We start from the raw sequence: 12,779 nt of genomic DNA, 5'->3' as shown, positions 1-12,779 counted from the left end.
GCAAGAAAAGCAAGATATATAAAAAATAATCTATCTGCATACTCTTTTTTCACAATACTAAATCAAGCAGAGATTACTGCCTAAAAGACGTCCCACCAAAGGCTGCTTTGGAAAAGTGAAAAAACATCCAAAATGGAAAAATAAAGAACAAACTACGCAAAGAAGACAAGTCTGGCAAATTTAGTCAACACAAGGATTATTCTAAAAAAAACAAAATGTAGCAACTGACCTGGAAAAAATGGCAGTAATCCCATTAGGAGGAGACTGACCCACCTCCAAAAAAAGTCTTATGAAACAAAAAAGGCCAGAATCATAAAAGAAGACATAACGTCCAGGAGAACAGAGCATATTAAGAAACTGATAGCACGCTCAAACAGAGACGGAAAGCGCACATAAACAGCGTGAATAAATATACTAAAGCACGCCATAAAAAACTGTGTGAGAAAAAAACCCTGAAACGAACTAAAAAACAAAACAATGTGCGCTATCCCTACCAGCCGACATGCACTATCTTAACTAGCCGACATGCACAAACCCGGCAAACCGATATGAGCAAACGTTTGCAAAGTTATTGAAACAAGACGCAAATACATAATGAATACTGTTTCCAGGCTACAGAGTTTAAAAGAGTAGAAACTACATAGCCCAACTGGCTAAATGAATGCCCCTAAATAAAAAAACCCATAAATTATGCTTACCAGATCATTTCCTTTCCTTCTGTATGAGGAGAGTCCACGGCTTCATTCCTTACTTGTGGGAATATAGAACCTGGCCACCAGGAGGAGGCAAAGACACCCCAGCCAAAGGCTTAAATACCTTCCCCACTTCCCTCATATCCCAGTCATTCTGCCAAGGGAACAAGGAACAGTAGGAGAAATATCAGGGTATAAATGGTGCCAGAAGAAGAAAACAAAATTTAGGTCCGCCCTTCTGAGAATATGGGCGGGGGCTGTGGACTCTCCTCATACAGAAGGAAAGGAAATTATCTGGTAAAACATAATTTATGTTTTCCTTCTTAATGTGAGGAGATTCCACAGCTTCATTCCTTACTTGTGGGAATCATATACCCAAGCTCCAGAGGACACTGAATGAACAGGAGGGCAAAAAAGGAGGCGGACCCTATTCTGAGGGCACCACAGCCTGCAAAACCTTTCTCCCAAAAGCTGCTTCAGCCGAAGCAAAAACGTCAAACTTGTAAAATTTAGAAAAGGTAGGTAAGGAGGACCAGGTAGCCGCCCTACAAATCTGATCCATAGAGGCCTCATTCTTGAAGGCCCAAGAGGAAGCCACTGCTCTAGTTGAATGAGCCTTAATCCTCTGAGGAGGCTTATGTCTTGCTGTCTCATAAGCTAAGCGAATAATGCTCCTCAACCAAAAAGATAAGGAAGTGGACGAGGCCTTCTGCCCCCTACGCTTCCCAGAATAGACAACAAACAAAGAAGTTTGTCTAAACTCCTTCGTAGCCTGAAGATAGAACTTCAAAGCCCGAACCACATTGTAACGAAATGCAAAGAATGACTAGGATATGAGGGAAGTGGGGGAGGTATTTAAGCCTTTGGCTGTGGTGTCTTTGCCTCCTCCTGGTGGCTAGGTTCTGTATTCCAACAAGTAAGAAATGAAGCCGTGGACTCTCCTCATACTAAGAAGGAAATGTGTACTTACCATAGGCACCCAACTACTGGACATCTTATAACCAGGACCCAGTAGATAGCCAAACAAGTACTAAAACGTAACAGCAGAGGAAATGGAATAGGAGTATACTGATGATCCAACAGGAGGAGGCTAAGGACAGGATGCTGCGACATCTGTGGATGGCTTATGACTAACTTCCATAGGGTAGTAACTGTGCCACTACCCCATACTCAAAATACATCCCTCTGTCTAACAGCAGCTCTCTGAGGCTATATGGCCCCCAAATCAGTCTAAGAACCTCTCTCACAGAAGAACATCCAAAACACTTTCATTCTTCACCTTCCTCCAGCGGAGGCAAAGAGAAGACTGACTATCAGTAAGGTGGGAGGGGTTTTCTAAAGCTGTCTGGGTTTGGGAATCTTTGCCTTCTCCTAGTGGTCAGGAAGTGTAATTCTCAGGAGTAATGGATCTTGAAATCTCACCACCTGTATGAAAGAAATATAGATTTCAACATGATGACACAGCACCCATTACTTGATAGAAACTAAAGTACTTTACAGTTATTTTGTCAATATTTAAATTACAAATATTTGAACACATTATTTTTACAAATAAATGATAATAATAATGATAATACTATTCTCAGGTTAATCTTTGCTTTCCATACATCATTATCTATAATTTACTTATGGCTAGATTACAAGTTTTGCGTTATGAGTGAAAAAGCAGCGTTATGGGTTATAACGCTGCTTTTTCACTCCCGTTGGTATTACGAGTCTTGCAGGTTTAGGGGCACCGCACACTTTTTTTGCCGTACCGCAATTTAACTTACGCAATTTGCGTAAAGTCTTTTTTCAATGGGACTTCCATAGTGCCGGTATTACAAGCTTTTTCTGGGAGGCCAAAAAGTGAGCGGTACAGCCTATCCCGCAAGATTCGTAACGCAATCTAAAGTCAGTAGTTATGAGTTTTACGCTACAAAGCTGTAGCATAAAACTCATAACTAAAGTGTTAAAAAGTACACTAACACCAATAAACTACCTATTAACCCCTAAACCTAAGTCTAAACCTAACCCTAACACCACCTAACTTAAATATAATTAAAATAAATCTAAAACAGAATTTATGTTTACCTGATAAATTTCTTTCTCCAACGGTGTGTCCGGTCCACGGCGTCATCCTTACTTGTGGGATATTCTCTTCCCCAACAGGAAATGGCAAAGAGCCCAGCAAAGCTGGTCACATGATCCCTCCTAGGCTCCGCCTACCCCAGTCATTCGACCGACGTTAAGGAGGAATATTTGCATAGGAGAAACCATATGGTACCGTGGTGACTGTAGTTAAAGAAAATAAAATATCAGACCTGATTAAAAAAAAAAAACCAGGGCGGGCCGTGGACCGGACACACCGTTGGAGAAAGAAATTTATCAGGTAAACATAAATTCTGTTTTCTCCAACATAGGTGTGTCCGGTCCACGGCGTCATCCTTACTTGTGGGAACCAATACCAAAGCTTTAGGACACGGATGAAGGGAGGGAGCAAATCAGGTCACCTAAATGGAAGGCACCACGGCTTGCAAAACCTTTCTCCCAAAAATAGCCTCAGAAGAAGCAAAAGTATCAAACTTGTAAAATTTGGTAAAAGTGTGCAGTGAAGACCAAGTCGCTGCCCTACATATCTGATCAACAGAAGCCTCGTTCTTGAAGGCCCATGTGGAAGCCACAGCCCTAGTGGAATGAGCTGTGATTCTTTCGGGAGGCTGCCGTCCGGCAGTCTCGTAAGCCAATCTGATGATGCTTTTAATCCAAAAAGAGAGAGAGGTAGAAGTTGCTTTTTGACCTCTCCTTTTACCTGAATAAACAACAAACAAGGAAGATGTTTGTCTAAAATCCTTTGTAGCATCTAAATAGAATTTTAGAGCGCGAACAACATCCAAATTGTGCAACAAACGTTCCTTCTTTGAAACTGGTTTTGGACACAGAGAAGGTACGATAATCTCCTGGTTAATGTTTTTGTTAGAAACAACTTTTGGAAGAAAACCAGGTTTAGTACGTAAAACCACCTTATCTGCATGGAACACCAGATAAGGAGGAGAACACTGCAGAGCAGATAATTCTGAGACTCTTCTAGCAGAAGAAATCGCAACTAAAAACAAAACTTTCCAAGATAATAACTTAATATCAACGGAATGTAAGGGTTCAAACGGAACCCCCTGAAGAACTGAAAGAACTAAATTGAGACTCCAAGGAGGAGTCAAAGGTTTGTAAACAGGCTTGATTCTAACCAGAGCCTGAACAAAGGCTTGAACATCTGGCACAGCTGCCAGCTTTTTGTGAAGTAATACCGACAAGGCAGAAATCTGTCCCTTCAGGGAACTTGCCGATAATCCTTTTTCCAATCCTTCTTGAAGGAAGGATAGAATCCTAGGAATCTTAACCTTGTCCCAAGGGAATCCTTTAGATTCACACCAACAGATATATTTTTTCCAAATTTTGTGGTAAATCTTTCTAGTCACAGGCTTTCTGGCCTGAACAAGAGTATCGATCACAGAATCTGAGAACCCTCGCTTCGATAAAATCAAGCGTTCAATCTCCACGCAGTCAGCTGGAGTGAAACCAGATTCGGATGTTCGAACGGACCCTGAACAAGAAGGTCTCGTCTCAAAGGTAGCTTCCAAGGTGGAGCCGATGACATATTCACCAGATCTGCATACCAAGTCCTGCGTGGCCACGCAGGAGCTATCAAAATCACCGACGCCCTCTCCTGCTTGATCCTGGCTATCAGCCTGGGGATGAGAGGAAATGGCGGGAACACATAAGCTAGTTTGAAGGTCCAAGGTGCTACTAGTGCATCCACTAGAGCCGCCTTCGGATCCCTGGATCTGGCCCCGTAGCAAGGAACTTTGAAGTTCTGACGAGAGGCCATCAGATCCATGTCTGGAATGCCCCACAGGTGAGTGACTTGGGCAAAGATTTCCGGATGGAGTTCCCACTCCCCCGGATGCAATGTCTGACGACTCAGAAAATCCGCTTCCCAATTTTCCACTCCTGGGATGTGGATAGCAGACAGGTGGCAGGAGTGAGACTCCGCCCAAAGAATAATTTTGGTTACTTCTTCCATCGCTAGGGAACTCCTTGTTCCCCCCTGATGGTTGATGTACGCAACAGTCGTCATGTTGTCTGATTGAAACCGAATGAACCTGGTCCTCGCAAGCTGGGGCCAGGCCTGGAGCGCATTGAATATCGCTCTCAGTTCCAGAATATTTATCGGTAGAAGAGATTCTTCCCGAGACCAAAGACCCTGAGCTTTCAGGGATCCCCAGACCGCGCCCCAGCCTATCAGACTGGCGTCGGTCGTGACAATGACCCACTCTGGTCTGTGGAACATCATCCCTTGAGACAGATTGTCCAGGGACAGCCACCAACGGAGTGAGTCTCTGGTCTTCTGATTTACTTGTATCTTCGGAGACAAGTCTGTATAGTCCCCATTCCACTGACTGAGCATGCACAGTTGTAATGGTCTTAGATGAATGCGCGCAAAAGGAACTATGTCCATCGCCGCCACCATCAACCCGATCACTTCCATGCACTGAGCTATGGAAGGAAGAGGAACGGAATGAAGTATCCGACAAGAGTCCAGAAGCTTTGTTTTTCTGGCCTCTGTTAGAAAGATCCTCATTTCTAAGGAGTCTATAATTGTTCCCAAGAAGGGAACCCTTGTTGACGGGGATAGAGAACTCTTTTCCACGTTCACTTTCCAGCCGTGAGATCTGAGAAAGGCCAGGACAATGTCCGTGTGAGCCTTTGCTTGAGGAAGGGACGACGCTTGAATCAGAATGTCGTCCAGGTAAGGTACTACTGCAATGCCCCTTGGTCTTAGCACCGCTAGAAGGGACCCTAGTACCTTTGTGAAAATCCTTGGAGCAGTGGCTAATCCGAAAGGAAGCGCCACGAACTGGTAATGTTTGTCCAGGAATGCAAACCTTAGGAACCGATGATGTTCCTTGTGGATAGGAATATGTAGATACGCATCCTTTAAATCCACCGTGGTCATGAATTGACCTTCCTGGATGGAAGGAAGGATAGTTCGAATGGTTTCCATCTTGAACGATGGGACCTTGAGAAATTTGTTTAAGATCTTGAGATCTAGGATTGGTCTGAACGTTCCCTCTTTTTTGGGAACTATGAACAGATTGGAGTAGAACCCCATCCCTTGTTCTCTTAATGGAACAGGATGAATCACTCCCATTTTTAACAGGTCTTCTACACAATGTAAGAACGCCTGTCTTTTTATGTGGTCTGAAGACAACTGCGACCTGTGGAACCTCCCCCTTGGGGGAAGTCCCTTGAATTCCAGAAGATAACCCTGGGAGACTATTTCTAGCGCCCAAGGATCCAGAACATCTCTTGCCCAAGCCTGAGCGAAGAGAGAGAGTCTGCCCCCCACCAGATCCGGTCCCGGATCGGGGGCCAATATTTCATGCTGTCTTGGTAGCAGTGGCAGGTTTCTTGGCCTGCTTTCCCTTGTTCCAGCCTTGCATTGGTCTCCAAGCTGGCTTGGCCTGAGAAGAATTACCCTCTTGCTTAGAGGACGTAGCACCTTGGGCTGGTCCGTTTTTACGAAAGGGACGAAAATTAGGTCTATTTTTTGCCTTGAAAGGCCGATCCTGAGGAAGGGCGTGGCCCTTACCCCCAGTGATATCAGAGATAATCTCTTTCAAGTCAGGACCAAACAACGTTTTCCCCTTGAAAGGAATGTTTAGTAGCTTGTTCTTGGAAGACGCATCAGCCGACCAAGATTTCAACCAAAGCGCTCTGCGCGCCACAATAGCAAACCCAGAGTTCTTAGCCGCTAACTTAGTCAATTGCAAAGAGGCGTCTAGAGTGAAAGAATTAGCCAATTTGAGAGCATTGATTCTGTCCATAATCTCCTCATAAGGAGGAGAGTCACTATCGAGCACCTTAAGCAGTTCATCAAACCAGAAATATGCGGCAGTAGTGACAGGGACAATGCATGAAATGGGTTGTAGAAGGTAACCCTGCTGAACAAACATCTTTTTAAGCAAACCTTCTAATTTTTTATCCATAGGATCTTTGAAAGCACAACTATCCTCTATGGGAATAGTGGTGCGTTTGTTTAAAGTAGAAACCGCTCCCTCGACCTTGGGGACTGACTGCCATAAGTCCTTTCTAGGGTCGACCATAGGAAACAATTTTTTAAATATGGGGGGAGGGACGAAAGGAATACCGGGCCTTTCCCATTCTTTATTAACAATGTCCGCCACCCGCTTGGGTATAGGAAAAGCTTCTGGGAGCCCCGGCACCTCTAAGAACTTGTCCATTTTACATAGTTTCTCTGGGATGACTAAATTTTCACAATCATCCAGAGTGGATAATACCTCCTTAAGCAAAATGCGGAGATGTTCCAATTTAAATTTAAATGTAATCACATCAGATTCAGCCTGCTGAGAAATGTTCCCTAAATCAGTAATTTCTCCCTCAGACAAAACCTCCCTGGCCCCCTCAGATTGGGTTAGGGGCCCTTCAGAGATATTAATATCAGCGTCGTCATGCTCTTCAGTAACTAAAACAGAGCAGCCACGCTTACGCTGACAAGGGTTCATTTTGGCTAAAATGTTTTTGACAGAATTATCCATTACAGCCGTTAATTGTTGCATAGTAAGGAGTATTGGCGCGCTAGATGTACTAGGGGCCTCCTGAGTGGGCAAGACTCGTGTAGACGAAGGAGGGAATGATGCAGTACCATGCTTACTCCCCTCACTTGAGGAATCATCTTGGGCATCATTGTCATTATCACATAAATCACATTTATTTAAATGAATAGGAATTCTGGCTTCCCCACATTCAGAACACAGTCTATCTGGTAGCTCAGACATGTTAAACAGGCATAAACTTGATCAGAAAGTACAAAAAACGTTTTAAAATAAAACCGTTACTGTCACTTTAAATTTTAAACTGAACACACTTTATTACTGCAATTGCGAAAAAACATGAAGGAATTGTTCAAAATTCACCAAATTTTCACCACAGCGTCTTAAAGCTTTGAAAATATTGCACACCAATTTTGGAAGCTTTAACCCTTAAAATAACGGAACCGGAGCCGTTTTAAGCTTTAACCCCTTTACAGTCCCTGGTATCTGCTTTGCTGAGACCCAACCAAACCCAAAGGGGAATACGATACCAAATGACGCCTTCAGAAGTCCTTTATAAGTATCAGAGCTCCTCTCACATGCGACTGCATGCCATGCCTCTCAAAAACAAGTGCGCAACACCGGCGCGAAAATGAGACTCTGCCTATGCTTTGGGAAAGCCCCTAAAGAATAAGGTGTCTAAAACAGTGCCTGCCGATATTATTATATCAAAATACCCAGATAAAATGATTCCTCAAGGCTAAATATGTGTTAATAATCAATCGATTTAGCCCAGAAAAGGTCTACAGTTTAAATAAGCCCTTGTGAAGCCCTTATTTACAATCGTAATAAACATGGCTTACCGGATCCCATAGGGAAAATGACAGCTTCCAGCATTACATCGTCTTGTTAGAATGTGTCATACCTCAAGCAGTAAGAGACTGCACTCTGTTCCCCCAACTGAAGTTAATTGCTCTCAACAGTCCTGTGTGGAACAGCCATGGATTTTAGTTACGGTTGCTAAAATCATTTTCCTCATACAAACAGAATTCTTCATCTCTTTTCTGTTTCTGAGTAAATAGTACGTACCAGCACTATTTGAAAATAACAAACTCTTGATTGAATAATGAAAAACTACAGTTAAACACTAAAAAACTCTAAGCCATCTCCGTGGAGATGTTGCCTGTACAACGGCAAAGAGAATGACTGGGGTAGGCGGAGCCTAGGAGGGATCATGTGACCAGCTTTGCTGGGCTCTTTGCCATTTCCTGTTGGGGAAGAGAATATCCCACAAGTAAGGATGACGCCGTGGACCGGACACACCTATGTTGGAGAAATAAAAATTCCTATCATTACCTAAATTATTCCTACAGGGAGTGCAGAATTATTAGGCAAGTTGTATTTTTGAGGATTAATTTTATTATTGAACAACAACCATGTTCTCAATGAACCCAAAAAACTCATTAATATCAAAGCTGAATAGTTTTGGAAGTAGTTTTTAGTTTGTTTTTAGTTATAGCTATTTTAGGGGGATATCTGTGTGTGCAGGTGACTATTACTGTGCATAATTATTAGGCAACTTAACAAAAAACAAATATATACCCATTTCAATTATTTATTTTTACCAGTGAAACCAATATAACATCTCAAATATACATTTCTGACATTCAAAAACAAAACAAAAACAAATCAGTGACCAATATAGCCACCTTTCTTTTCAAGGACACTCAAAAGCCTGCCATCCATGGATTCTGTCAGTGTTTTGATCTGTTCACCATCAACATTGCGTGCAGCAGCAACCACAGCCTCCCAGACACTGTTCAGAGAGGTGTACTGTTTTCCCTCCTTGTAAATCTCACATTTGATGATGGACCACAGGTTCTCAATGGGGTTCAGATCAGGTGAACAAGGAGGCCATGTCATTAGATTTTCTTCTTTTATACCCTTTCTTGCCAGCCACGCTGTGGAGTACTTGGACGCGTGTGATGGAGCATTGTCCTGCATGAAAATCATGTTTTTCTTGAAGGATGCAGACTTCTTCCTGTACCACTGCTTGAAGAAGGTGTCTTCCAGAAACTGGCAGTAGGACTGGGAGTTGAGCTTGACTCCATCCTCAACCCGAAAAGGCCCCACAAGCTCATCTTTGATGATACCAGACCAAACCAGTACTCCACCTCCACCTTGCTGGCGTCTGAGTTGGACTGGAGCTCTCTGCCCTTTACCAATCCAGCCACGGGCCTATCCATCTGGCCCATCAAGACTCACTCTCATTTCATCAGTCCATAAAACCTTAGAAAAATCAGTCTTGAGATATTTCTTGGCCCAGTCTTGACGTTTCAGCTTGTGTGTCTTGTTCAGTGGTGGTCGTCTTTCAGCCTTTCTTACCTTGGCCATGTCTCTGAGTATTGCACACCTTGTGCTTTTGGGCACTCCAGTGATGTTGCAGCTCTGAAATATGGCCAAACTGGTGGCAAGTGGCATCTTGGCAGCTGCACGCTTGACTTTTCTCAGTTCATGGGCAGTTATTTTGCGCCTTGGTTTTTCCACACGCTTCTTGCGACCCTGTTGACTATTTTGAATGAAACGCTTGATTGTTCGATGATCACGCTTCAGAAGCTTTGCAATTTTAAGAGTGCTGCATCCCTCTGCAAGATATCTCACTATTTTTTACTTTTCTGAGCCTGTCAAGTCCTTCTTTTGACCCATTTTGCCAAAGGAAAGGAAGTTGCCTAATAATTATGCACACCTGATATAGGGTGTTGATGTCATTAGACCACACCCCTTCTCATTACTGAGATGCACATCACCTAATATGCTTAATTGGTAGTAGGCTTTCGAGCCTATACAGCTTGGAGTAAGACAACATGCATAAAGAGGATGATGTGGTCAAAATACTCATTTGCCTAATAATTCTGCACTCCCTGTATTTAAAACTAAATACTTACCTGTAAAATAAACCCTAAGCTAGCTACAATATCACTTATAGTTACAATCAGCCAATAGAATGCAAGCTCAATTCTATTGGCTGATTGGATCAGCAAATAGTATTGAAACTCAATCCTATTGGCTGATTGCATCAGCCAATAGGATTTTTTCACCTTTAATTCCGATTGGCTGATAGAATTCTATCAGTCAATCGGAATTCAAGGGACGCCATCGTTGATGACGTCATTTAAAGGAACCTTCATTCGTCGTTAGTCGTCGGAAGAAGAGGATGCTCCACGCCGGATGTCTTGAAGATGGAGCTGCTCCGTGCCGGATGGAGGAAGATAGAAGATGCCGTCTGGATGAAGACTTCTGCCCGTCTGGAGGACCACTTCTGCCGGCTTGGATGAAGACTTCTCCGGGCTTCGTTGAGGACTTCTTGCTGCTTGGATGAAGACTTCTCCCGGCGCCGCTGAGGATGGATGTTCGGTCTTCAAAACTGTAAGTGGATCTTCAGGGGTTAATGTTAGGTTTTTTAAAGGTTTTTTTGGGTGGGTATTATTTTTAGATTAGGGCTTTTGGGCTGAAAAAGAGCTAAATGCCCTTTAAAGGGCAATGCCCATACAAATGCCCTTTTCAGGACAATGGGGAGCTTAGCATTTTTTAATTAGGATTTTATTTGGGGGTTGGTTGTGTGGATGGTGGGTTTTACTGTTGGGGGGTTGTTTGTATTTTTTTTTAACAGGTAAAAGAGCTGATTTCTTTGGGGCAATGCCCCGCAAAAGGCCCTTTTAAGGGCTATTGGCAGTTTAGTTTAGGCTAGGGGTTGTTTTACTTTGGGGGGGAGGCTTTTTTTATTTTGATAGGGCTATTAGATTAGGTGTAATTAGTTTAAATATCTGATAATTTCTTTTTTTATTTTGTGTAAATTAGTGTTTTTTTTTTTTTGGTAATTTAGGTAATTGTATTTAATTAATTTAATTTATTTAATTGTAGTGTAATGTTAGGTGTTAGTGTAAGACAGGTTAGGTTTTATTTTACAGGTAAATTTGTATTTATTTTAACTAGGTAGTTAGTAAATAGTTAATAACTGTTTAGTAACTATTCTACCTAGTTAAAATAAATACAAACTTGCCTGTAAAATAAAAATAAACCCTAAGCTAGCTACAATGTAACTATTAGTTATATTGTAGCTAGCTTAGGGTTTATTTTACAGGTAAGTATTTAGTTTTAAATAGGAATAATTTAGGTAATGATAGGAATTTTTATTTAGATTTATTTTAATTATATTTAAGTTAGGCGGTGTTAGGGTTAGGGTTAGACTTAGGTTTAGGGGTTAATAAATTTAGTATAGTGGTGGCGATGTTGGGGGCGGCAAATTAGGGGTTAATAAATTTAGGTAAGTGGCGGAGATTTTAGGGGTGGCAGATTAGGGGTTAATAATATTTAACTAGTGTTTGCGAGGCGGGAGTGCGGCGGTTTAGGGGTTAATATGTTTACTATAGTGGTGGTGATGTCTGGAGCGGAGGATTAGGGGTTAATAAGTATAATGTAGGTGTCGTCGATGTCGGGTGCGGCAGATTAGTGGTTAATAAGTGTAAGATTAGGGGTGTTTAGACTCAGGGTTCATGTTAGGGTGTTAGGTGTAAACATAAAATTTGTTTCCCCATAGGAATCAATGGGGCTGCGTTACGGAGCTTTACGCTGCTTTTTTCAGCCGGCTCTCCCCATTGATATCTATGGGGAAATCGTGCACGAGCATGTAAAACCAGCTCACCGCAGCTTTCAGCAGCGCTGGTATTGGAGTGCGGTATGGAGCTCAATTTTTTTCTACGCTCACTTCTTGCCTGTTAACGCCGGGTTTATGAAAACCTGTAATACCAGCGCTGTAGGAAAGTGAGCGGTGACAATAACGTGCAAGTTAATACCGCACTGCTCTTACCGCAAAACTCGTAATCTAGCCCTTACTGTTTAATAGTTATTTAATATAGACCTGTAGGCTCCAAGATCAGAATCAGGTGAATGAAATGACAATTTTGAAATTAGAAAAGGCTAAAGGAGATGATTTTATCACACACTTTGTTTTGTAATGTTAATGTTTAAAGGGATGAGCTCATATTTATGTATGTGAAAGGCAAGACCATAATTACAATACTCACACTATCATTACATCCTTGGTTGTCTTCATACTTTGTCTCTATATGAATGGAAAATTTCGGCAAAAAAGAACACTGTAAAAGAGAGAAAAAGTTATGGTTAGGTTGGTTTTCCATTACAGCCAAGGGCCATTAACCTTAAACAAAACCAAGTATCTAAACCACAGTATCTATCTATCTATCTATCTATCTATCGATCTATTCATCTATCCATCTATTTATCTTTCCATCTATACATTGTCTATCTATCTATCTATCTATCTATCTGTCTATGTCTATCATCCATCTATTTATCCATCATCTATCCATTTATCATTCTATCATTCATTATCTATCATCTCTTTATCTATATACCTTCTATATAACCCTTTTCTATTATATATTACTGATCTATTATCTATCTATCTATCTATCTA

The 12,779-nt window shown here is 41.9% G+C and overlaps 1 protein-coding gene across 1 annotated transcript in view; it reads right to left on the bottom strand.

Annotated features, from left to right (window-relative positions):
• The window catches only part of PITPNC1 (phosphatidylinositol transfer protein cytoplasmic 1), a 674,601-nt gene that overhangs the window by 157,017 nt on the left and 504,805 nt on the right, over positions 1–12,779 (bottom strand). The window contains exon 5 of the mRNA XM_053707933.1: positions 12,367–12,438. Within this exon, the coding sequence (XP_053563908.1) occupies positions 12,367–12,438 (72 nt within the window). The remainder of the gene's footprint in view (positions 1–12,366; positions 12,439–12,779) is intronic.

The sequence above is a fragment of the Bombina bombina genome, chromosome 1 (genome assembly GCF_027579735.1).
Source record: "Bombina bombina isolate aBomBom1 chromosome 1, aBomBom1.pri, whole genome shotgun sequence".
In the NCBI taxonomy this organism is placed as follows: Eukaryota; Metazoa; Chordata; class Amphibia; order Anura; family Bombinatoridae; genus Bombina; species Bombina bombina.
This window is presented reverse-complemented; position numbering and strand designations above follow the sequence as displayed.